The sequence below is a fragment of the Salvia splendens genome, chromosome 14 (assembly GCF_004379255.2).
Source record: "Salvia splendens isolate huo1 chromosome 14, SspV2, whole genome shotgun sequence".
Taxonomy (NCBI): Eukaryota; Viridiplantae; Streptophyta; class Magnoliopsida; order Lamiales; family Lamiaceae; genus Salvia; species Salvia splendens.
The window spans coordinates 26,549,467-26,574,832 of NC_056045.1; the positions used below are offsets into that span (position 1 = coordinate 26,549,467).

At 37.1% G+C, this 25,366-nt stretch overlaps 5 protein-coding genes and 1 non-coding gene across 11 annotated transcripts; 4 read left to right on the forward strand and 2 right to left on the reverse strand.

Moving 5' to 3' along the window:
* The first annotated feature begins 1,874 nt into the window (after positions 1-1,874).
* On the forward strand, positions 1,875-3,642 carry LOC121763239. Its single transcript, XM_042159194.1, has 2 exons — positions 1,875-2,337; positions 3,330-3,642. The coding sequence occupies exons 1-2, from the start codon at positions 1,960-1,962 to the stop codon at positions 3,501-3,503; spliced, it is 552 nt and encodes a 183-aa protein (XP_042015128.1). The 5' UTR covers positions 1,875-1,959; the 3' UTR covers positions 3,504-3,642.
* A 136-nt stretch (positions 3,643-3,778) lies between these two features.
* LOC121764426 (non-specific lipid transfer protein GPI-anchored 10-like) lies at positions 3,779-4,470 on the reverse strand (the record flags this gene model as incomplete). The annotated part of the gene is made up of 2 exons (XM_042160442.1): positions 3,779-4,031; positions 4,098-4,470. Coding segments are annotated over 2 exons (582 nt in total), but the record flags the coding sequence as incomplete, so codon positions are not given.
* Positions 4,471-7,365: 2,895 nt separating this feature from the next.
* Positions 7,366-7,437, forward strand: TRNAD-GUC. The gene has a single exon. It is a non-coding gene; the product is annotated as a tRNA-Asp (tRNA).
* A 141-nt stretch (positions 7,438-7,578) lies between these two features.
* LOC121765970 (peptidyl-tRNA hydrolase, mitochondrial-like) lies at positions 7,579-9,828 on the forward strand. 3 transcript variants are annotated; one of them, XM_042162272.1, is made up of 8 exons: positions 7,579-7,842; positions 7,923-8,007; positions 8,251-8,318; positions 8,407-8,457; positions 8,537-8,610; positions 9,162-9,220; positions 9,314-9,390; positions 9,454-9,828. In XM_042162272.1, the coding sequence occupies exons 1-8, from the start codon at positions 7,609-7,611 to the stop codon at positions 9,604-9,606; spliced, it is 801 nt and encodes a 266-aa protein (XP_042018206.1). In that variant the 5' UTR covers positions 7,579-7,608; the 3' UTR covers positions 9,607-9,828. The 3 variants fall into 3 exon arrangements, with proteins under 3 accessions (XP_042018206.1, XP_042018207.1, XP_042018205.1); XM_042162273.1 differs by having other exon boundaries at positions 9,493-9,828; XM_042162271.1 differs by having other exon boundaries at positions 9,314-9,828.
* A 301-nt stretch (positions 9,829-10,129) lies between these two features.
* On the reverse strand, positions 10,130-10,978 carry LOC121764949 (mavicyanin-like). The gene is made up of 2 exons (XM_042160982.1): positions 10,778-10,978; positions 10,130-10,571 (listed from the first exon to the last, which is right to left on the reverse strand). Exons 1-2 carry the CDS (start codon positions 10,950-10,952, stop codon positions 10,186-10,188), a joined length of 561 nt encoding a protein of 186 aa, XP_042016916.1. The 5' UTR covers positions 10,953-10,978; the 3' UTR covers positions 10,130-10,185.
* Positions 10,979-12,895: 1,917 nt separating this feature from the next.
* On the forward strand, positions 12,896-25,341 carry LOC121765349 (probable ubiquitin-like-specific protease 2B). 4 transcript variants are annotated; one of them, XM_042161461.1, is made up of 18 exons: positions 12,896-13,053; positions 13,853-13,995; positions 14,262-14,452; positions 14,535-14,613; positions 14,754-14,800; positions 15,494-15,682; positions 15,988-16,069; positions 17,765-17,882; positions 19,081-19,146; positions 20,281-20,412; positions 20,814-21,014; positions 21,124-21,179; positions 21,281-21,371; positions 21,640-21,730; positions 22,763-22,882; positions 23,674-24,102; positions 24,463-24,664; positions 24,770-25,341. In XM_042161461.1, exons 1-18 carry the CDS (start codon positions 12,923-12,925, stop codon positions 25,153-25,155), a joined length of 2,754 nt encoding a protein of 917 aa, XP_042017395.1. In that variant the 5' UTR covers positions 12,896-12,922; the 3' UTR covers positions 25,156-25,341. The 4 variants fall into 4 exon arrangements, with proteins under 4 accessions (XP_042017395.1, XP_042017397.1, XP_042017396.1 ...); XM_042161463.1 differs by having other exon boundaries at positions 24,478-24,664; XM_042161462.1 differs by having other exon boundaries at positions 14,544-14,613.
* The last annotated feature ends 25 nt before the right edge of the window (positions 25,342-25,366 follow it).

Genomic DNA, 25,366 nt, shown 5'->3' on the forward strand with positions numbered 1-25,366 from the left:
CCCACGGTCCCCGTGGGAGGTGGATGGAGTCAGATGCCCGGGTACTACAACAACTTGTACCCTTGGCAGCAGATGATGCCCGAGATGGCATCTGGGGGTGGTATGCCGGGATGGCAGGGGATGCCGGGGGGTCCTGCGATGCAGAGGGTACCGGGGATGCAACCCGGGATGCCGATGATGCCGGGGTGGGCACCCTGGATGCAGATGACGCCGGGGTACCCGGGGATGCATGGGACGCCGGGGGGGCGGGGATGCAGGGGACGCCGGGGGGCTCTGACGTCTATCGCCCCAGCTTTAATTTTGGTACTGCTTCTTCGCACACATCGACCCTAGCGGAGACGCAGTTCCAGGGGATTGAGACATTCTTCTTAGAGGAGTTGGGTATAGATCTCGTGGCACCGGACACTCCCGTGGGGCGGGGTCGGGGCGCACCAAAGAAGAAGAAGGTGGTCGGCGAGTTGTCGCTGCCGGAGGTACGGAGGAAGTGCACAGACGCGGAGAACGTCGCGCTGTCCAAGGCGTGGGTCAGTGTTTGCGATGACCCCCCTCGCCTCGAACAATCAGAGGATCCTCAACTTGTGGGCTAAAATAGCAGCAGCCTACAAGACATTTTGCCCGGAGGGGAGGCCACGCAGCGGGGAGGAGTGCCGGAAGGGGTGGGACCGAATCCGGGCTGGGGTCTCCCGATTTTCGGGCTTGTACACCAACGCCCTCCGAATGAAGTCCAGCGGCCAAACTGACGAGGACTGCAGGAGGCTGGCAGAGAAACAGTTCCCCCAGCCCAACCTTTACAAGGACTTCACCTACTGGAACTGCTACGAGGTGCTAATGGACTCCGAGAAGTTTCGGGCAGGTGACGATGCTGGCTGGCCGAAGAAGCAGCGCCTGAACTATACCGGTGATTACGCCGGCGGCAGTAGAGGCGGTTCCCACGACCTCCCCGAAGATGCTCAGGAGACCCCGTCCCCTCCCGCGTTTACTCGCTGCACTCGCCCGGTTGGTCAAAGGCAGGCGCAACGGCCTCGCCCGAGGTCCCAGGAGGTCCAGTCGGCTTCCCCCCTGTTGACAACTTGACAGATAAACTCGTCTTCTTGGCGCGTCAACAAGCGCGGGCTCAGATGATCTAGATTATAGATCAATGGAAGAATGCAACTGACCCCGAGGAGAAGAGTTTTTTCCACGCAGTGCTCGTGAGTATGCGAGAGGATTTGAATCCCGCCGCGGCACAGGTGGGGGGCTCTGACGCGGGCTTAGATGTCGCAGATTTGGGGGTCCCGGATAGCGGCGACGACGGCGAGGAGTGAGGCTGAGGCGGAGGCGGGGGGCTCGTGCGTGATTTTAGAGTTTTTTTTGTAATGTAATTTTTTTAATGGACTTTTTTTAATTTATGTATTTTTTTAAATTTTAATATTATTATTGCATTTTCCCGTATCTGTGTCGTAAGTGGAATTCCATATTTAGTGTGATTGTTAATTATTTGTTTTTAGTGCTGATGATGTGGCTAGGCTATGGCTGGGCTATTGCTTGTCCAGTTGCTTGTCCTGATGATGTGGCAGGAGGGATTTTAGTGCTGATGATGTGTCAGATGAGTTTATGGCTGGGCTATGGTTGAGCTATTTGCTATTGGAGATGCTCTAATATGAACCCCACATTCCACTAACACTACTTATCTCTTATTTTTCTCTCTTCTCTCTTACTTTACCAATTTTATCTTAAAACGTGTCATTTTCAATGTGTCCTATTTTTTATGGACGGATGGAGTAAAAAATAAATCAAATTTTCGATATTTTTATAAATATTATACCTTCCTATATGGCTATTTTTTTAATGGATTCTATATTTATATTAACATAAATGAATATATTAAATATTTGTTCTAAGCTTAAATTATCATCTTCTTTCTTATCCACGAAATCGGAAGTTGAATTCACCACCCAAACCTCTCTCTCTGCTTCTCTCATGGCTATGGCTATTACTAGTAGTAGCAGCCGAATCCTGTGCAGCAGGAAGCCATGGAACGACAGCGTATCTCCTTCATTGCCTCACCGTACCAGAGCATCACCTTTCACTGTCTCCGCGAGCCCGAAGAAGAGCTCCAATTCCTCCCCCAGAACCGGGAGATTCGACAGTAAGAACCGCCGCAGCGGCCCTGTCATCACCAAGGAACAAGAGCAGCTAGAGGAATTCATCCAAGGTACGCCTGATATTGGCGCCGTCGATGATGGATTCGTGATGCCGGAGCTCCCCGGGGATAAGCCTAGCTTCTGGGAAGGCCCTCAGTGGGACGGCCTAGGGTTCTTCGTTCAGTATATGTGGGCTTTCGGCATCCTTTTCGCGGTACTTCTCTTGTTTTGTTGCTCTAATTTGCATTGATTTCTCGTATTTTTATTATTGATTTAATCAAGCACTAATGTTATATTGCATGTTTTGATTTGATGCTAATTTTATTGTATAACCCTTGATTATCTTCTTAATTGAACTGATTCTGTTATTTTGGATCATGCTACTTGCTTGAGACGATTGTTGTGTTATCTATTGAGATCTAAATGTGATGCTGTTACGTTTCATTTTTTGTGTTGAGAGCTACTGCAATTGGTGTTTGCGTCATAGATAAGATATGCAAAACATGGATCTTGAACTAGACCAGTATGATATTCATACTACTGCATACATTAATGGAGAAAGTTGCTGTAGTTGGCCTTGTTCGCTTACGGTTTAAGCAGTTTTTTCTCGTTCATTCTTACTGTTTCAAACTTTATTAAGTTTTGTAGTTCCTCTATCTATCACTTGTAGCAAATTTGAGAGCATTTGTGAGACCTTTTTGGATGCTAAGTCCGCGTTGGAAGGGGGAAACTAAACTCATGTCGGCTTAGGTATGATGCTCATATGTATTGCTAAACCTTTTGAGGAGGTGGATTGAGGATACAGCAGGATAACTTGGTAGTGTGAACTGTGATGGATGTATGGTGTTCCGTTTGGATCCTAGTATCGGATCAGGAATCAGACTTGATTTTCATTCAGTTGGATTAAAAGAGACTCACTTTAAGGTCGGATCCATGTTTTGATTCCTTGATGCGGGAGTGAAATGTGTCTAGTGATTGCCTTCTTAGTGCTTAAATGGGCTTAGTCCCATTAAATCTGGTGACGAACAGCATAACATATGTTGTGCCGAACTTTAGAGTAGTTATCTCTACTTGATGAACAAGTGCTTGTCTTTATTTAGACTGTATCCAAGTTGTTTGCTGATGCGTTTCTTTGAATTTAAACCTCATTCTCCAAGATATTCTCTGTGGAGTTTGATGCTGATTGTGGTAGTTTTTTTATTGCAGTTAATCGCATGTGGTGTTGCTGTTGCCACATATAACGAAGGGGCGACAGATTTCAAGGACACTACTGTATACAAGGAATCAGTTCAATCAAGAGACCTTCTTGATGAACCAGATGCAACAAGCTCAGACGTGTTCGAGTCTAATCCAACAGAACAAGCACCTAGTTTGGAGTAGTATGTAAACATTTGATACTAAAAGTTGTAACAAGATAAGAGAGCAAAGAAACATATGTATTTTGGAGGTATGTAAAGCTCCTGATGTCTTATGCATTCCCTGTCATATTCTTACATTAATATTACCAGATTGTATTGAACTCTCTGCTCTCAATCACAAGCAAACAAATAGTCTGACAATATCACACCAAATAAACTACTATATCATTGCTGTAAAAAAAAATTGCAGCCATTATCAGCATCAGCAACTGAGTTTCCGCCTCTATCCTCGCCTCAGCATTATTATGATAGGCGAAGCTCACAAACCGGGGCCTAGGTGATCACGTGCCCATCGGAGAAGCTGAAATCCCCCACAGGAACAAGTCATCAAACACAAGTAATTCAGTGATTAAAGCCAGCAAAAGTCTGCTTGAAGATAACCATTCATTTCCAGTGGTTATTACAGTAAGTTCCATACCTCTAGCTCTTGAGTTCGGGTTGGCCGCAACAGAAGCATGAGTGTGAGGAGACGGAGAAGGCAACAAAACTCCTAAATGACAACCCACATGTCAGCTGGGGGAAACAAAAACATGAAATTATATCAATATGAATGTACCTGGGCAGGTAGTAGGGCTGATGTTGAGTTTGCAAAGGAAGGGTAGCTGGAGAGCGAGAGTGGTGTTGATTGGCAGAGGCAACTCGGGTCCGGAGTTGTCGAGCAGCACGCAGAGGCACGTGACGTTGTGCTTGTAGAGCTTCTCGACGCTGTTGCAGCACGTGCGGACTGGGGCAGGGGTGCTGCCCTGCACGAAGGGGGCGCATGGGGATAGAGGCAGCAGGCTCGGCCCACAGTCTGCGACCGTGTTGAGGGTGGCGGCCGCTGGCGGAGGCGCGGATATGAACAGAAGGAGGAGTAGGATGGGGAGAGGATGGTGAGGAGGATGCTTCTTATTTTTTTGGTGTTCAAAATTAAATCTGGATGATGGTGGGAGTTGCAGTTATGGTGATTGATAAATAGGTGAGAGTGCATTGTATGAGCTGATCAAGATCAACTGCAGAGTCATGGTGTGTGTGTGTATGTGTGTGATGATTCCATTTTCAGTTTATGTCTGAATGTCATGCACTTGGAATTACAATTGTTGGTCATACAAACTTGATTTACTTGCGTCGAGAATGTTAATAGATGGTTTGCCAAAGACAATAATCCAGTTTATTAAGAGCATCCACAGTGGTACGGATGTCTCGGCGGACATCCCGACGGACTTCCCAAAAACACCTCATGCCACGTCATAAGGACCTCCCACTGCACTGCCACGTCATAAGGACATCCCACTGCACAATGTCGGACATCCCCAAGGACATCCCGACGGACATCCACAATAATAAAAATTCACAAATTCAGAAATATGCAATTTACGGAATTAAAATTTCGACACGAATATGGGTAAAATGCAACGATTTTATTTTTTAAAAAAACATACATATATATTTAAATTTTTAAAAAATACATAGTTCACCAAAAAAAACATCTCAAACAAAAAAAACGATTCAAACAAAGTTACATGTTATGCCTTGAATCTAGAGTTTGCAACGAGCATTATATATAGAGTTTTTTTAAATAAAAAATAAAAAATCGGGACATCCGCTGGGACGTCTATCGTGGCACCGTAATGGCGGACGTCGTTGGAAAGCCACGGATCTGCGGTGTCCGCAAGCGACGTCCGCGTTAGCCTCTCGCACGCCTAATGGCAGACGTCCGTCATTGCTGATGCTGCAAATGGCGACAACAATTATAAAGTTTGAGTAATTTTGTATAATCATTTTCAATAATGGCAGTTTGATCAAATTTTGACATTTTTGTAATTGTTTAATAACAAAACGTTCTAATGTATTACTCCTACTATGTATCTGAATTCATTAACACAATATGTGCATATGTAAATAAAATTAAGATCAGATTAACTAGAAGTACTAAACGTCATTCAACTGAACATTTTCTCCATATATGGAATTATGTGACAACGGCAAAAAAATGACAAAGTTATAAGCATGATCAGCCATATACAAAAATTGTATAACTAACCAAAAATTGACTAAATATATAAATTTTCTGACAATGTGACCTATTAAAAATTTAGTTAATTAATTTTCTTAAAACAAGTGCTTTAAACTGAAATTGGCTGTATGCGCAAAAAAATGTTCGCAGAGTGAAAAAGATTCTGCTAACAAGACACAATACTAGAGACAGTGTCAGGTCAAAGCTTTACCTGATAACTATATCCTTTATCATTATTAATTAAAGATCAAATCATGACTAATTAATGCCTGATATCCTAATACAATTAATATGAGTATCTTTTTATTTCACACTTGTATCTTCCATTAAAATATACTCCCTACTTTCACTATGTATATTTTCAACAGTCGATTTCATTGGTCATGGTATACCAAGGTGGCAATGTGATTGGTAGTGGCAATGTGATTTGGTAGGTCCAACAATTACATTTTTAACAAGTGAAAATGGATAGAATGTCATTTCCAACTAGATATATAAATTATGGAAACATAGTTAATTCTCCATTAAAAAAAGCATTACGTCAACTATAGAAAGTTAGAAATTATACCAAAATACTAGCAATCACATAGATGATCAAAATAAGTATGTGTTTAAATCCAGAAATGCAGACCAAATCTCAGCCCTAGGATTAGATGATCTAATGGTCAATAATTAACCAAAAACACGGAAGGTCATAATTAAGCAATTTTAGGTCATATTATAATATTTGGATTTAATGTCATACTAAGATCGTTTTAGATCATGCTTTGTTAGCATGACCTACAAATTACCTAATTATGACCTAAAAGTGCCCTAATTATGATATTGTTCTGCGTTTCTGTATTTAAATCCAGTTTTGCATAGATCAAAACCCTATATATATATATATATATATATATATATAGATAGATATATGCATATAAATAATCGTGAATAATATAAAAAAAATGATCATATAGTTCTACCTCATTTCAAATTTGATGAAATTGCTTTTTTTTTTTTTTTAAATTACGTAATTTATATATGTAGTGCATTACATGTGCGTAAGAGTTTTGTCTAATTATATACATTGTGCATTAAATGGATAAAAAGTGCTTTGTTAAATTTAAATTAAATTTTATATATGATGATTATATACTGCAATTTATATTTTATTATAAAATAAGAATTATACTATACAATCATTCATATGTCAAATATAATTAAATTTTACAAAACTTAAGTTGTGATTATATTTTATATATAATACTATAAATTAAGAAAAAAAAGTAATTCCATCAAATTTTAAATGGGTAGAATGATATTATAATTTTTTAAAATTCACGCTTTATATTATGTATATATGTGCTTGCCAAAATTTTAGTATAGTTTCCATAGTTGACTATAATACTTTTTTATTTGGAGAATTAACTATGTTTCCATAATTTATATATCTAGTTGGAAATGGCACCCTATTTATTTTCACTTGTTAAAAATGTAATGGTTGCACGTACTAAATCACATTGCCACCTTGGTATGTCAAGACCACTGAATATTTTCTCTTATATAATCTCTTCTCCAAAAGAGGACAAATGTTTGGTTTATAAGCTTAATTTCAATTAAAAGGTCATTTTACATTTTGTCGAGATGTTCTTACATTACATTAATGTGTGAATCTATTTGAATTTATAGTAGTATAACATTTTTCTAGTTCAAATTCCCGAGAATCCTGGTTATTTAAATAAATCCCTATTTAAATAGCTAACTGTAGAGTCATGGTATAACATTTTTTAGTTCAAATTTTCGAGACTCCTATTTTAATAAATCACTATTTCAAAACTAACATCAAGTCGTTGTAGTATAGTGGTAAGTATTCCCGCCTGTCACGCGGGTGACCCGGGTTCGATCCCCGGCAACGGCGATATATTTTTGAATTTTAAATTTTTATTAAATTAAATATTATTTAAAATTTAATAAAAATTTAAGTAATTGAGTACATTTTTATTGAAAATTGTTTATGTCTTAAATTCTAGTTTTTGATATACGGAGTATATATTTTGGCTCTAAGAAAATACGAAATACCCATGAAATAATGTTGGTTATATCTGCTGGCCTATTTCCTCGGTCTCCATCGGCGGCGCAAATTGGGCGCCGCCGCCTCCTTTCTGAATTCTCCTTCTCCACTCCGTCGTGGTATAATAACAAAAGTGGATTGACATTGAAGCCAATGGCCTCAATTTCGACAGAGGTAGAAAAACCGCGGAAACCCTGGCTTTTCGTCGGCCTCGGAAACCCCGGGAAGCGCTACAGCGACACTCGCCACAATGTCAGCGTAACATAGCTTGTTGCATACATATAGTGATGGATAATAGTTTTATTGATTGAGGCTTTTTGTGTTGTGAACAGGTCGGATTTGAGTTGATTGACTATATAGCTGAAGCCGAGGGGATTTCAACCAGCTCCATCTCCTTCAAATCTGCTTTTGGGAAAGGTTTTGAGTTTTTCTTTTGTTTAATTAACATTTCAGCTTTATCTCTGTAACTCATGAATATTGTGTTTATTTGTTTGGGAGCCTAATTTTTAACAACTTTGTGTTGGAATCTAAGTAGACACAATCTTCCTCGTAATCAAAGATGATTAGTATCTTGAGGATTCAGTTGGTGTTGGTAATTGAAGAGAAACATTGATTAGTTTCAGTATATATGACTCAGGTGGTAGCTTTTTGTGTGGTTAGGTTTTATTGGTGATGTTCCAGTTATGCTTGCTAAACCACAGACTTTCATGAATGCTAGTGGTGAGTCTGTAAGTTCACTCCACATGTCATGCTAATTATTCAAACGTAATCTTTGCCAAGGGATCGAATGGTTGATTTACTTATTCTTGTCTGCAGGTTGGTGCTCTCGTTTCGTATCATAAGATCCCGTTGGATCAAGTCCTCGTGGTTAAGTATCTGCAAACTGCAACAATTTGTTACCTTCGTAATTTTGTGAGCATTAAGCTGATGAATGTTCTCATTTCAGATGTTCGATGACATGGATCTGCCTTTTGCGAAGTTGAGACTACTACCTAAAGGCGGACATGGAGGACATAATGGGTACTCATATATCCCTCAGTTAGTTGTTTACATTTTGTGCACAGTAGCACTTTTACAATTCTTGAAAACTGTCATTTAAGAGCGAATCACCAGCTGAAACATTTTAAATAAAAAGTCAATTTGCTTTTCTAGTATTTGCTTAGCATTTTCCCTCCAATCTTTAATTATCATGTACAGTAGCAAGTATGTGTTCTTATGATGGAATTATTAAGATTTAGACATCTTTTTTCTTGATTCATATAGTTTCTTTGACTATCATGGATATGGCAGTTTGTCAAGCCTTATGTTCTACACGGTTTTAACTTTCAATATATGTGTAACTTGCTCTCCAGATTGTGATTGCTCAATCCTTGTCTAGAGTCCATTCAGATTAAAGCCTAAATTGAACTAGCTTTCCCTAACTAATTTGATAGCCCAAATCCATCTAGCTTTCCCTAACTAATTTGATTACCCAAATCCAACTTGCTTTCTATAGAGTCCTTTTCTATATTTTGATTGAATTTGTATTATATTGATATGCTCAATTTGCTCTGAATCTATTGGTTTTGCAGGATGAGAAGTATTATAACTCACCTCAAAGGTAGTCAGGATTTTCCTCGCTTACGGATAGGTAATTCCCACAGTTAAATACTACGTACCTCTTTTGCGAATTCCTAGTTTCTGACAATAAAAATTATATTACTCACTGGTTGGATTCTGATAGGCATCGGAAGGCCTCCGGGGAAGATGGACGCTGCAAACTTTGTTCTCCGCCCTTTTAATAGACAAGAACGCGAAGAGGTATGCAGCTTTGCTTGTTTATGTTGTGAGAAGTACTTACTATCAGTTAGTTTATTAAAACAGAGAGTAGATGCATACAATATTCTTTCCTCGTATTCCCAGCTGGATTTCACATTCCAAAATGGCTTGGAAGCCGTTCGAATACTTGTGCAACAAGATTTCAACAGAAGCGCAACCTTTGTAAACAGCGCCAAATCACTGACTAACACATCGTAGTGAGTTGATTCTTTTCTGATTGAAGAACTTATTTTGAGATGGGAACTTGCATGGAGAGAGCAGATTCGAGTATCTTACAAACAAGATGATTACTCATTACTCATTACCATTCTTTGGTCATTTTTGTCGGAATATTGAACAGATTTACTATTATTTTGGATCGTTTCTCATGTATTGACCTTATTTTTCATTTATGATTTTTAACTGCTATGTTTTTCGATTTGTTTTCTGTTAGTTAAATTTTTTAGGGGAGTGTTTGTTTTCAATTTATGATCTAGCACCCAAATTGAAACTCTAAACTTTTATCTTCCAATTGGTTTTGCGATTTGGGTTGCTTAAGATTTTCACTATTTTCGAGATTTTCAGAAATTAAAAAAAAGGTAAATTGGATTGATATTAGTTAGTTGCTCAAATATCAAGATCAAGATTGACTAGTTTGCATATTACATAACAATATCATTTCAACAAACGCAGTCACCAAAAACATAGGTAGCTAAAATCGATTAAGGTACTAAAAATTGGATGATCCAAACCAGAAATATAATGAATGTTAAATTCAAAGTGCATTACACAAATTAGCTAAAATGCAAGGGCAGTAGCCACCACAAACATCAACAGCATAAAATGTGATTGAAGAGATGAAGAGGCACTCTTTTTACTAGGATGGACAGCAGATGGGGCTGGAGCTGGAGTTGGAGCGACAGTATCCGGGGTATCTATGGCTGGCTTTGGGCTTGGGCTTGGGCTTTGGGTGGGTGTGCGTTGAGTGACCCGAATGTCAACTCTCTGACCGGCCTGGCAATGGCTCGGCAGACCGCATATGAAGTAGTAGTGGCCTGTCTTCGTGATGGGGAATGAGTCGTTGCCGGTAGCCCATGATGCGTACGGAGCGGTAGGGTTGCACTCGTTGAAGTTCTTGTGCGTCACTCTCACTACGTTGTGGAATTCCTTGTTGTACTCGAACACTGGATTTTGTTGCCAAGCTCATAATTGTCAATTCCATAAATCCATACTAGTGAAGATTATACTACTAACCTATTTTCACTTTAGAAATCTCTTAATTTGGACATCATAGTGAAGTTCATAATACCCAAGTTCCTTAATCCTTATACATGGGAATATTAAGCAATTTTTTTTAATGTGTGAGAGTTAGAGAGAAAGAGAGACTTACAAATGGTGTCACCAACTTGGAAATTCTTTGAAGCAGTCCAAGAATTGTAATAGGAAGAAGTAAGATTGATGTTGGTCCAACCAGCAGATTCACCAACCTTGTGAACTACTCCACCATTACAACTTTCACAAATAATCACCATCAACACCAAAAAATATTTCATTTTTCCACCCATTTTCAAATATACCAAAGTTAATTATTATCAAGAACTTATGAAACCCTAACGAAAAAACTATTGTTAGGTGTATAGGTATATATAGGTAGTGAATGACTTATTGAGATTCGATTGATTTTAGAATTGGAAATCTCCCATTCATTTACTCATTATTAGCTTACCTTTTCTAGACATTATTTTACAAATAATCACGATTTCAAAAATATCTATTTTGACTCCTTAATACGTAACCTAGTTTCCATTTTTAATTTTTTTTCCATCTCACATTTTCAAAAAATATCTTCTAATGTGGCATATTTTGATATTTTCACATATCTTATGATTATATACCTGGCATATATATGTTCATTAAAATTTCGGTTTATTTGTTAATGATACATGATTGCGGCTCATTTAAATACACTCTGCTGCAATAAAACGTCCTACTTTATTTCTAGTTGTTTGAGTCTTAATAAATGTGAAGCAATGTAAAAAGGGAAAAATAGTGAAATATAGTACGTATGTATTAATTTTATAAAATAATATACCTAAATGAAATAATAGAATATTTTTTATTTATCATTTATGATAAAAATAAAATGTGAGCAGAAGTACTCATTATTTCTTTCTTCTTCAATTACATAACCCAATCTTCTTATTTATTTCTACTCCCATTATTACACTCACATCACATGACTTAAATATTTTTTTATTCTATGTCCAATTCAGAGTGACATGTTTTTTTGAAACATTTTATTTAAAGTGCCACGTATCTCAAAACTTTGTCGATCACACTTTGAACTGACTTTGAGGTAATAACGCATCCTCTCTATGCCCAGTGTACAGTTTTGCTTTTCGAAGGTTCTTCTAATAAATACTATAGATAATATAAACACGCGGGAAAAATCGCTAAATAAGAGAAAAAGTTATTTTTTATTTCTCAAAAATTACAATAAAAGAAAAAATCGATTAAAAATCATCTTGATTGAAACCTAGTTCTTAATGTGAGATGATATGATACCTGTCGTTTGGTTGATGAATGATGAGATGCTTATGAAGAATGTGGCGGAAGACTTGATACGAATTGATGAATGATGTTACAAACGGGATGACTGAACATGTTGATAAATCGTGGATGGAATTGTCCATCATACTGGAGCCTTTACACAAACACTAATTTAAGAAATTTATAAAACCCTAATTTATATATAAAAAAGCTAATTAATATTGAACTACATCTTCATCAACCCCTTAAAGATCAAATTTCAATGTCTAACTTGCTATCAAACTAAGAAATTAGTTTGAGTTATTGTAATTGTAGCTATAACCATTACATCTTATTTATTTTACTACCTTTTATAAAATTTGTGAACCGCAAAGAGAAAATGTTAGCAACAATATCTTTATTAATAGATATAAACTATAGTAGTATTAATTTTAATTTCACATATTAAATCATAAAGTTTTAATTCTGGTTGTAATATGTATAGGATAATTACACAATTTATATTTTACTTTTGTTATTTATACAAAATGTTTGAATTTGCATCCATATTTTAATTTAATACATTGTGTTTGTATGTTGTTAATCTTGTAGTAACGTGGGGTACAAAACATGAAACAACAATAAATTTGTTACAAATATAAAAATAATAATATACTCCCTATCTTTTGGTACAAATATAAAATAATGATGAATATTTTTGTACGTTATATAGACAAAGAGATACAATATCTCGACTAAACATAAATAATGAAAAAATAAGAATAAATGTTTTGCATAATAATAGTATAAAATAAATGTGAAATCTTTTGTAATTACTATAGATTGCCTTTGTCAAAAATTAGAAAATATTATTAACTCATTGTCACAATGAAATGTTATTCTGGAAATTATCCTCTCAACACATGTAACCGTGTGTTTGTTATATTGACTCTCGTGACTGAGGTGTCGTTCCGGTAAAAGTAATTTCTATTTACTGCACCAAACCATGAGAGAGAGGAGGAAATTAATTTGCAACGGCAAACAAAGAAACTCAATTTGCAAAACCGGAGATCGCCGTCGACCAAACCCTATCGGCTGCGCTAACAGTCGCCGCCTACCTCTCGCCGCTTTCTCAAGGTACTTACTCCTCGTAATTCTCAAATTGGACGCGCCTTACTCAGCTTTGGGGGGGTCAATGATCCGAACCTATCCCACTCCCGCCCTAATTTAAGTCACACCAGCAAGGGTTTCCGGTTCTAGTGAATGAATCATGCGCGAATTTGTGATGTTTCAGTGACTAGCTTTTTGAATTGTTGTAGAATTGTGAATCGGTCAGCTTTTTTTTTTGGTGTTTTCCCCTTTTGTTAATTGGTGTTTTCCCCTTTTGTTAATTGGTGGAGTTTCAGCATCGTATATTCGTATTATAGCTATTGTTACTATTTTATGACATGCTAAATTTCTAATTGCGTTGATGGATATTAGCTCAAATAGCTTCCGTACTTGTTTTTGCCGTTAATGGCGGAATCAATTGCAACAACCTCACAAAACATGGATAAAATCTATAAGGTGCATCAGCGATGACTAGGAATTGTCAATCGTGGAAATATATGGGATGACTGTGAGCTTTAATGTGATGTCACCGAAGGTCTCCAAATATGTTTCAATAACTGTATATGATTCTTATGGAGTATTTAGGTAGAGGAGGCTATTATTACTTAAGAAAATCTGAAGTAGGCTGCAGTTGCTGGAATTCCATAATTTAGTTGGATTAGGTTACTATTGAATGCCAAAGTGCCACTTCTGTCTCATGATCATTCTTTGCCCTGAAATTCCCCGGATTCCTTTCCCTCTTCTAAAACTAAAACCTAACCATCTCTCATATTGTAAATGGTCAGAAAACCTTGTGCTTGACACAGTGAATTCTTTTGACCTGTAGACATGAGATCTTGACAGAATCAAAAGGAATGAAGAGTCCAAGCAAATCTCTCGACGTGTTTGACTTCAAAGAAGAAGATGAGCTGACAGAAATGACGGTCAGAAAGTTTACTCCCGAGTTTGGGCGTCCACGGGCCCTTAATGGTAAGACACCATCAACTAGTATGGCCATCTGTCATGAGAGTGGATGATGAACCTTCCACTGGGAAGAATTATACTTCATAGAACTGTAGAACTCCCAAAAATTGTAGAAAGGACTCTTGTTTAAATGATACCAAATTTGCTATGTATGATCAAGGCCATAGAATGAAAATGCCTGGCTAACAATAAAGAGTGGTTTTCTTTCTTTTATAATGTCCCATGCATGCATCCTAACAGGGTAATATTTTGGATCATGACTATTATTGCAGCGGAAAATTATGATGCAAAGACGCCAGAACTAAGCCCTGTTCTACAAAATGATTTTGTTAGCCTTGGACAAGCTGCCGCAATTAAAGAAGTTGAATCCGGAATTATTTCTTCTAATGTGGAATATGGCTCAAGCCCTGGTGCCCCTCTAGAGGATCTTTCAAATGATTCATTTCCAGCGTCTTCATGCAATGTACTGATGTTTTAGCCATTTATTAGCTCTGTCTTGGACCTAAAAAATGTGCCTCCTGACTCCACATTATCTCTATCCAAAGAATGTGCAGGTTAAGTCTGTTTGCTTGGCTTCAGATGCCATTAACAGCATGGATCAAAGATCACCATATGATAATAATGGTCTGAATTAACAAACATTGTTTATATTCTTGCTTTACGTACTCTCTTCCTTTTGTTTTTGATTTAGAAATGACGCAGTTTGGTTTAAATATGAGATTTTGTAAAAGCCTTTACTTACCATATTTGTTCAATTGCATCAGCTTCTTCTGATGGACCATCATCTGACTGTTTCGATGGTGGGGATTTGGTAAGCATTGTACAGTATAGACCCACCTGTGTATTCTTTTTATACCTTTATATTTCCTGGGTCATAAAAAATTTATCTTGTATTTGCATCCCGCCTTTGCCTTTTATGTACCTGTGTGATAAAGTCGCTAAAGATAAACAGTTAACGAGGAGTTTAAACTCTCTTTATTTGTCAAGAAAGTAGAATGTAAACTACTTCACAGTGTAGCTTCATAAGTAGTGTTAAAGTCCCTTTACATTGCTCCTTTTCCCTTAGTTTATGCCATAGAGTGTTAAAGGAATTGAGTGATTTTTTGAAGATAGACGAATCCTTATAAGAGGTTTGTGATAAGGTCATGGTTGGAGTTTCTTGGAGGGTGATACTGATACATCATAAATAATTCAAGGCCTTTTAAGAAAAATATATAAAATCTAGGTATAGGTCGAGACTGGAATCATATGGTTAACTAGAAGACTGTCACCATTTCTAAAGGTCTAATAAGTTTATATTGTTTCCTATAAAGAAAAAAAATAGTAGTTCCATTATAGGTGGTACGCCAATGTGATGTTTTGCATTATAATGTTTCATTTAGTTCTATCTACCATATTCTTAGGAGATGGATTATTTTGATTGATTAAGTGCAGCTCAATACAATTTTACTTTCTTACATTGAGCTTGGTAGCATGCTTAAGAACTAGTCTTTCTATTTGGCAGGATGGTGAGAGGGAGGGGATTGATTTCTATGCTGATTATCTGGATTACCAGGGTTCACAATATATGGATTCTGTGGTAAGCTTCTCTAAAAGTTATGTTGAAGCTAGAAGCAGAACCGTCCATGGAGATTTTCATATTCATATGGAAATTGATGATATTGTCAAAATAGAGTCTCAGTGGAGTGCTCAGGTAAGTAAAGCATGCTAGATTTATTTTTATGCTCTTCATATACTCCCTTTGTCCCAAGGTAGTTGAGTCGTATTTCTTTTTGGGTTGTCCCAAGGTAGTTGAGTCATTTCTTCTTTTGGGAAAACCTTAATCCTCTCTCATACTTTACTATCTATTCATCTCTCTTACTTTACTCTCTCCACTTTAACCTTTAACACATCAATTTCTTAAATCCCGTGTCCAAAAGAAATGCCTCAACTACCTTGGAACGAAGGGAATACTATATCACAATGTTGAAATTGACATAAAAAATTACCTTTATTCAGATTGAGGCTGGTACAATCAATATATATTTCTTTGCAAAAGATGCAGCACAAGTTGAATCTGATGATGTCCACAACGCTTCAGGTTGGTTGACCCAGTTTACTTTTACTGCTGTACTCATATTACGAGATTACTGTTGCAGTTCTACGAGATATACAGTTTTATGCTGATAGCACACTATTTATTAAGCTGAATGTGTTATGTGTTTTTAACTCATATTGTATGATACAGCAGCCTGTGGAAACCAGAGGTTTGGATTTGTTTAGTTTCAAGTTTTTGTTTTATCTAGCATCAAATTTTATATGAAGGCACAAAGTTATAAGGTTTGGTTAAAATGGCTACAAGCTATAGTTTAATTACCATTGCTAATTTTCCTTACGTAAATGACTTAAGCATCCATGGCTTGGTGCATTACCTTGTGTCATAACAAATTGTTACTGCTATCCAGACTTGCTCATAATGGAGCCATTTCTTTTTGTGTGTTAATCAGAATTTGGTACGATGCTACAGTGAAAAGTGAAAACTTGAGTTATTTCAGTGTTGGTTTCTTACATTATAGTCTTATACATGTTTATCTGAAAGTTGATTTATACTCATCGGGAGTTTGGACCCACTTCAGACAAACTTTCCGTCTGTCAAAAATCAGGGATATAACAAGTCCAGGGAAAACATCAACAATGTAACACATTGAGTTGAGGAAAATGGCACCTCATATGCTTAGAAAAGAAAGCCCATCACATATATCCTCTTAAGATGCTTGCATTGGAAACAAGGGTCGTAGTAGGTGACATTTTAGTTTCCCCTAAATTACAAAGTTAGATTATCGCTACTGAAAGTTTTGATTCTTATAGATCAATGTGGTGTGTGTGGTGTGTAAACTGATTAAAGTGAATTGTGAATGAACTAGGTTAACTGGGGGAAATAAAAAAACACACACTCTATCGTTGTAGAAAAAAAGGAAGATTGTACAAATGCTAAATACACACCAGAAGAAACTTAGGAAAAACAGGTTTTTTCTTCATATTGCATATACCCTACGGGCAACAACAGATAGTTGTTCATTGTGTATGTGTATAATTTTTGCTTTTCCCTTAGCAGTACGGAAAATATTCTGGATGCTTTTTATCTGAAGCATGGTTGTTGAGATGTTTCTTATAATATGCTCTGGACTGAGTATAGGTCAAAGTGAGCTCTAAAGGCTTGTAATATACTCCCTTCGTTCCTTGTTAATTGAGGTGTTTCTTTTCGGCACCGAGATTAAGAATAGTGTGTTAAGTTGGTGGTGAATAAAGTAAGAGAGATGAAGAGAGAATAAAGGAAGAGAGATGATTACTTTTTGCCAAAAATAGAACTGACAAAATTAAATTGGAACTTCCCCAAAATAGTAAAATGACTCTATTAACATGGAATGGAGGGAGTACCATATTGGTCATATCATATCCATAGGAGGCCAGACCAGGCAAGTGAGAAGTGTCAGAATGAACTGTTAAGACATACATGCAAGCATTAATATATTAACTGATTAACTGCTAAATCAGTTTTCTAGCTGACGAATATTTAGTGAAGTATTGAAGTTGCAGCGGAAAAAATACACAGAAGCATTTCTACCCTGTAGAAAAAGTGCTAATTGCTTCGCCATCTCCTTCAAGAATTATAAGTTTATTGGTCTCTTATCTAATTGCTATATACTATTATAGAGTTATAGAATTATGATCCGAGAGAATTTTTGTGTTGCTGCTTGTCTGCTACTGATGGATCTCAAATCTTTTTTTCTCTCAGCTGTATCAAGAGTCCAAGAGTTGCAGTTTCCAGCTGTTGATCCTAACTGGTACCAGAAACTTGAAGCAATTGAATCTCTGGATGACAGATATAAGGCACTTTGGAATGTCCTACTTGAGTGAGTATTTAAGCACCTATATTAGCTATAAGAAAACTTTCAAAGTAATGCATATGACAGACGCCAGGGATTCCCTTTCCTTCCGTTGACGCACGTGATTCTGTAAATAAATTGCTTGTGTCATGAGCTGTGCTTGATATTTCAAGGTTGATGTTATTGTTATATTAGGTTTATATGATTCTGTGACATTTTCACTGGAGGGGGGAGCTTTCGGGTGCATGTATTGTTTACTGATAAACTCATCTAACATGCTAAGATACATATATAATTGAATCTAAAAGAACCTAACCTAATTTAGTTTAGGTAGACTTAGTATTCCATTATTAGATATGGTACGACTTATAAGATTTTTGTCCTCTTGTTAATTGAATCTTGCACTTAGGATCTGGCATAACGTGTTTCTACTTTCTTGTTATGCTTTAGGCTGAAATTGTCTGAGAATTGAATAATAAATCAGGCCATGTGTTATGGATGCAGTTTATTGCCTTATATTTATATCATGAAACAATTTGCAATCTTTCATGTAACTTCATTAGTTCGGCTTTAAGCAAGGTAAACAGAGTGATGCTGGAGATTATTTTGCTGCCATGGTGTCGGTCTGCACTTTGGTGGGAATACCACATGTGAAAAATGCATCTATTAACCAATACTGTTTGATGGTCATTATTATCAACTTCAAACTTATATTTGATTTAAATCCTCATCCACAGCTCTACCAATAGCTTTCAATATACGAAGATGAACAATCCCATATTCCCATTGCAAAACTTGCCAGCAATTTTCTTAGATTGATCTTGAGGTGCATTCGTTTGCATAATATGTGTCCTTTATATATGTTTCTAAAGGTCCCAGGAAAATATCTAATGCTAGTAGCGGTATAAAGCTTGGAATGTTATAAAAGTATTGCATGGCTATGTTATATTCTATATACTATGACATCAACATTTATATGAATTTCTTTGGTAAGTAGGATGAAAATTACCATTAGTTCAAATCTCTAGATTTTTCCTCCTTTCATGTAGTTTAGCTTCTTTGTTTTGTATTTGATGGGAATGACAAAACAAAAAACTGTAGCAGTTAAACTTTACCAAAGGTAACTCAGTGAACCTCTGTTTTAGATCTTTAAGGTTCGACCACATTTCTTGAAATGTTTTTATCCTATTGTTGATCATTGGTGCGTACTTGGTTTCTTTTGAAGCACTGGAGTGGATTCTTCTTTGAGAGGAAGGGAAGATTGGATGCTCACGAGAAGCTACTTTCCCAAGTGAGTGTAATTGTGCCTGAGAATTGCTTGAGTTGTGTACTTTTGTGAATGCTATTATCTGTTCCAAGGACTTACAACTGTATGCTTTCTGTTCTCCTGTTTCCGAACTATTGTTTCACTGACCTCTTTGGTCATTATTTTGCCATCTGGCCCTTAACCCACAGACACTGTCTAAACATTAACCACTGATTGAGTCATATAATCAACTGATGATTTGGTCAGAGGCCTTGTTGTTTGGTTTCAGAGAAATCGTTGAATTCTATTATATTGCCATGCCTATGTATATATGTTGTTTATCACTGAAAACTTTCCAACTTCTAATTTCTGTGTGAATGTTAGTTTGTAAAAGTTGCCTTTTCGTAGTATGGGATCGAACTGGAAATGTGTTAAGTATAAAATTAGACATGGAAGTATCATATTCCTACTGATTCCTGTGACCTATTAGATGCCAGTCTTTTTCACATTTGTTCCTCTCAGCATTAAGTTGAAGAAGCAGTTGAATAATATCTTACTTAATTGGATTGAAAGATTGAGAACAGTTTGTTCTTACATGAGAATCAACCAGATACTGTGTTTGGGTACCTTTGTAGATTTTACATGCAGGCACCAAAAATTTGCAACTCAGTTTAACGCAAAAGCATATTGAGAGCAGACCCACTTTCACTAATCTAATCCCAAGTCAAGCCTTCTATACTAAGTATAATATTCTACAGTTAATCATTCTATACTAAGTAAATACTACAGTTAATCATTCAAACTAAATAAGGCTGTCAGTTGCATCTTTTGCAATGTCAGGTGGGTGACAACTTGTTTCCCATAATGACCTGTTGTTAAGCCAAATAAGTTGTTCTATTTTGTGGGTAGTTATCTATGAGAGTTCTCATGATATAAATATAATCTTTCATTACTTTCTTCTTCTCCTGGAAGCAATATTCTTAAAGCATCCCTTGTGAATTATAAAGATTGATGAGGAGATGTTTTAGGCCCGCTCTATTGGCATGAATAATTGTATGTTTAAGAAGCATCCATCATGCTGCAATGTGAGAAAGCTGCAAAAGATATAGTGTTTCAAACAAATTATTATTGTTGCTTGCCTGATTGCTATCTGAACTAAGCTACTTTCAAACGTTTCAGATTTGAAAGGCCTTTTGAAGAAGTGATTTATCCAAAAGGTGACCCTGATGCTGTTTCCATAAGTAAGAGAGATGTAGATCTGCTACAACCAGATACATTTGTTAATGATACCATCATAGACTTCTACATTAAGTAAGTTTGTATACAAATGTAAAATTCATTTTCACTAGCATTCCCCTGCACCTCAAGCTGTACATGGCTTTGGAGATATGAGGAATTTATCATTTTGTATTCTCTTTTTTTAAGTAGTAAGAAGGGGATTTCGGTAATAATTTGTTATGACTATACCTACCTACCGATGTATATAACATCATATTTGATACAAAGTTTAACTACATTATCTTGAGGTTGACATAAAAGGAAAAGAAGGAAAATATTACTCCTCTTTTGCACCTTTTTCCGAAGTATGTAGCCCTTTCAAAAATAGCTTATGGATCTTTTTGAGTCATAGTTTGTTTCTTGTTTGTTGGTTGTTTTTTATAACTTCTCATGTCAGTTGAACTCTGCTCACAGTAAGTCTCTTAATTTGACAGATATTTGAAAACTAGACATAATGTGGATGAGAGAACTAAGTTCCATTTCTTCAATAGTTTCTTCTTTCGAAAGCTGGCTGACATGGACAAAGATCCATCAAGTGCTTTTGATGGCAGGGCAGCTTTCCTGCGTGTTCGTAAATGGACAAGAAAAGTAGATTTACTAGAAAAGGATTTCATTTTGATTCCCGTCAACTACAAGTAAGAAACTAAACATAAACCTTTGGTTGAGATTTTGGTAGATTGTCCTAGCTTAACCTCTAGTATCAAGGCTTTGAGAGTGGTGACTTACAGTGCAATGATATGGCAGTCTCCATTGGAGTCTTATTGTAATTTGTTACTTTGGCGAAGTTGCGGGCTATAAAGGCAAGTTCTTCACAACCTGGACACCATACATGACATAGTTTCAACTTACTGATTTCATTATTTTCTTTTTTGTTTTCTTTTATGGTATTGCCGCAATTCAGACCGGGATGACGAGTCGGGAAGAGTGCCTTGTATATTGCATATGGATTCTTTGAGAGGAACTCATTCTGGCCTTAAAGATCTCATGCAAAGGTATATTGTTACTTATGTTCCATGTGCCTTTGTTTCTCTCAGAAAGTGTGAGAGATTGTGGGTTTTCATTTCAGTATCCCAATCAACATATACAATTGAAGCATGCACAATTCTGAAATTTGTATAATGTTACCAGTATAAGGCAATAAACGAATATTAAGTATTAACCCTGTTTGGTTCACTTTTCTTCATCTTTTCTTTTTCTTTTTCTTCCTGTGTTATTGTTTGCTGATGTGTTTGGATTTTCATCCTTTACTTGAATTGGCAGTTATTTATGGGAGGAGTGGAAAGAAAGACAAAAAGGAACATGTGAAGATCTTCATTCCAATTTCAAAAACTTAAAGTTCGTACCACTTGAGGTATAAATGAAATATGACCTGCGCATACGAGCACACAATGTTTACAAGCATGTAGCATATATAAAGTATCTACAAACGTATTAGGCGACCTCCTTTGAGTCTGGGTATTTGGAACTGATTTAGTGAATATTATTGCTTTTTGCCTCTTAATACAAAGTGAACATGTAAGACAATTTTTCTCCACTTTCATGTGGTGTCAAGTGGAGCATGCTGGGGGTTGTTTATCTTCCCCAGATATTTTTTTTACTTAATATGGATTTTCTGTTTGGAAGTTGAGCACAACCATTATGCATCATTTGTTAATCTCAATGGGGAAGATATGTGACATCATGTTTGCAGATTGCGAGCTGCCTTATCTTCATTTGAAGGCATGAAAAATTACCATTTTCCTTCATATCTTTCTTCGATTGAATCCATGGTGCGAGTGCTAATCAGCACTTGTCACTGTACTTCCCCTAGCAAGTGTTCTTAATGTCTTATAGGGATAAATTGAAGATATCTAAAAGTTAGGTTTGGGTCCATTGTCCTAGTTACAGTGTCCTTCCAACCTGTGGTAAATTCATACTCTGCAGGATGACCAAATTATTGAAATTTCTCCATACTCAATACTTTGAATGAGTATCTCATTTCTTAGTTCACTTACTAAAATAAGATCATGGCTAATGATAATCTTCACTCTATCTTTCATGACCTTCCTTAGCCCCCCCACCTTTATGTATTCTCTACTTGTTTAATTTAATATTCGTCAATATAAGCTGCTTCTTGTTTCAAGTGTAATTAGAAGCCTGGAGAGCTTGAAGATATGCTGTTATTCGCTTTATCCTCATAGAACATCTATTAGCCTCAATCCAAGAATAAATAATTTGTAAAGTCTAGTTTCCTATGCTTTGATGGGCTTACTAGATTCTTTCGCCATGTTTCTGTGATTGATCATCAGTAATTTAGGATTGCAGATATCTTATTTTGGAAATGGGGTCTTACGTGTTATCTTTGGGAGATATGATCATCCAATCCAGTTGTTGGAATCTGCAGGTACCGCAGCAACAAAATTCATTTGATTGTGGACTTTTCTTGCTTCACTATGTAGAGCTCTTTCTCGAGGAAGTTCCCGCTAACTTCAATATCTACAAGATCACACCATCCCTTAACTTTGTAAGTACCCTGTTATGTCCTACATCAAACGTACTACTCTTACCTTACCTGATGTGTTTAATAGATATGATTATATTCCTAATTAAACACATATTGAGATATACTGAAATCAACTATATATGATTAAGCTTTATGAATATTGCAAATTGCGGCTTCGGAGGCTACCTAGGTGCTGTTCAGCTGCTATGGGGCGTCTTTGAACCGCATGTTGTGTACCTGGCTTTGAGTGTGCACCATACTAATAAAATTTTCAGAATAAATGAAGTCTCCACACTCCATCAGAAATGTTCACTCCGTTCCCCAAGTATATGCACACATTGGGAAGTCCCCCCCCCCCAAGTATATGCACACTAATTTTTTTACACTACCTCAGAATAAATGAAGTCTCCTCTCTCCATCAGAAATGTTCCCTCCGTTCCCCAATTATATGCACACTACCATTTTGGGAAGTGCCCCCCAAGTATATGCACACTAAAATATTTTTATACTACCTCACTACACATCCCTTATTTTTTAAACCCCAATTTCTCCACCAATTTACAAATTTACCACATGGCACACCAATTCTCCACTCAACACACTCTACCTAACAAAGTGAGACCTTTTCTCCACTCACAATACACTCTACCTAAAACTTAATAAAACCACTTGGGAGAGGGAAGGTGTACATAACTTGGCCTCTCAATCAGCATTTTGTTAAGAAATGAGGATTTTTTTTTTGTTATCTTGCCTGTGACCTAGAAAACATCATAAATTTTAATGGCTATGTGACCCTATGTCTGTGTTTTTAGCTCCAGGAAGATTGGTTTCCTCCTGCTGAACCCTCCATCAAAAGAACTCATATTGAAACATTAATTAGTGGTTTGCTTGACTCCAAATCTGAAGAATGCCTGCCATCTGGTGGGAATGGTATGCATTCCCCTGAAGATCTGAACGCCACTCATGGCTTTGACAATGCCATTCAGTTTGCAGTAAAATCTTCCCCGCGTTTGGATGGATTCCATGAGAGCTCGCTATGTGAGGTTGGCCAGGGAATCGAGCTGACTTTACTTCCTACTTCATCTGCAAGAAGCACCCAATGTACCAAAACTTCAGGATTGGTTTTAAAGGAGTTGTTTAAGCAAGAATCTACTCCAGAATCTTTTGCTGATGCACCATGGGAAGCTTTAGAAAGCAAAGCATCTATGTTTGAGCTTAAAAGCCCTGCTTCTTTTCCAGAGGTACTTCAGATATACTTATTCATCGGATGCCCTTTGGTTTTGTTACTCAACTGTTAATGACAATGGATGGTATCATTAATATGGCTCTTTATTATCTCATAATGCTACTTATAATCGTGAGGGTTATATGCATATTGTGTGTGTGTGTGTATTCTTTATGGTAATGCCCTTACTTTGGGGCCAGTCATCGATTGAATGCAACTATGGGTCTGAAAGCAAATGTAATTTATCGAACACTTGGGATAGCTACCTGTTTGACAATTAAAAGATGAATCATGCCTGTGTCTTTCCCCTTTATTTTCTGTGGTAACTGCTGTTGTATTTGTTGCTTGTCCTTTGCTGATGAATTTCATTCGTAAGTATGTCTATCAACAGGCAGAAGTGAAAGCTACGTGTTTTGGGACCACAGAGTTAGCCAAACAAATCTTCCAGCATCCAAATGATGTCACCCCAGAAGCACCTATGTTTCCCTACCAATCTGAAGATTATAGACCAGAGGCAGTATACCAACCCGCACCAGTGGATGCCGACTCAATTCCAGTGGCATCATGCCATGACTCTGGTGAATATTCGGGACTTTAGTGAAGTAGTTAGCCTCATACACATAGATGACATACAAAGAGGTATATAGTATATGGCTTGATTATTTTGGTTTTCTTGTCTACAGGAGCACTGCTTAATGGCGAGGGTGTTGCCGACATCAGTGCCCCAAACGGCAATTCATTTTTCATGGAGAATTTCTCAGAGCTCCACCAAGAAGCTAACCAGTCGCACAATCACACCCTCCCAGATGTATTTGAGTCTGTTGACAGGTTGAATGCTGTTGAGTGTGAAAGCCCGGATCTAATTCGCTACCCCAACAATCAGGTCGACCCACCCTTGCCGCACTCTAACTCTTCGCCCGGGTCAGCTGAGCAGGGTAATGATGGTGTCGGGCGAGAATGGGTTTCAGTATCTGCGGAAGAGAAGCATGCTGCAAAAAGGATGCGAATCAGCCCCAGTGGTAATGGAGAAGAGCTTAATGACAATCTGTCGAAGGACCTTAATTTGTAAGGTATAATGCTAAACTCAAATATTTTTCTGTTAGTTTGTCTTCCACAGCCCATGGATGCTTTGGGAGCTTTTGTGGCCGTCCTTTTGTATGAAATATGTAGATTATTAAATGGGAAAATTGGATTGAAATTTCATTCTTAAACTTTCTCACGGATCATAAAGTAGTATACATACACTTTTGGGAAATCGTTGATTTCAGGTGTTTGAAACT

Coding starts and splice junctions, on each gene's coding strand:
- LOC121763239 (XM_042159194.1), top strand. CDS start 1,960: ATGGCTATGGCTATTACTAGTAGTAGCAGCCGAATCCTGTGCAGCAGG. Junction 2,338..3,329: donor CTTTCGGCATCCTTTTCGCG/GTACTTCTCTTG, acceptor TTTTTATTGCAG/TTAATCGCATGTGGTGTTGC.
- LOC121765970 (XM_042162271.1), top strand. CDS start 7,609: ATGTTGGTTATATCTGCTGGCCTATTTCCTCGGTCTCCATCGGCGGCG. Junction 8,008..8,250: donor CAAATCTGCTTTTGGGAAAG/GTTTTGAGTTTT, acceptor TTGTGTGGTTAG/GTTTTATTGGTGATGTTCCA. Junction 8,458..8,536: donor CGTTGGATCAAGTCCTCGTG/GTTAAGTATCTG, acceptor TTCTCATTTCAG/ATGTTCGATGACATGGATCT.
- LOC121764949 (XM_042160982.1), bottom strand. CDS start 10,952: ATGGGTGGAAAAATGAAATATTTTTTGGTGTTGATGGTGATTATTTGT. Junction 10,572..10,777: donor CCAAGTTGGTGACACCATTT/GTAAGTCTCTCT, acceptor AACAAAATCCAG/TGTTCGAGTACAACAAGGAA.
- LOC121765349 (XM_042161461.1), top strand. CDS start 12,923: ATGAGAGAGAGGAGGAAATTAATTTGCAACGGCAAACAAAGAAACTCA. Junction 14,453..14,534: donor TTCCAGCGTCTTCATGCAAT/GTACTGATGTTT, acceptor CTCTATCCAAAG/AATGTGCAGGTTAAGTCTGT. Junction 17,883..19,080: donor CTTTGGAATGTCCTACTTGA/GTGAGTATTTAA, acceptor TTTCTTTTGAAG/CACTGGAGTGGATTCTTCTT.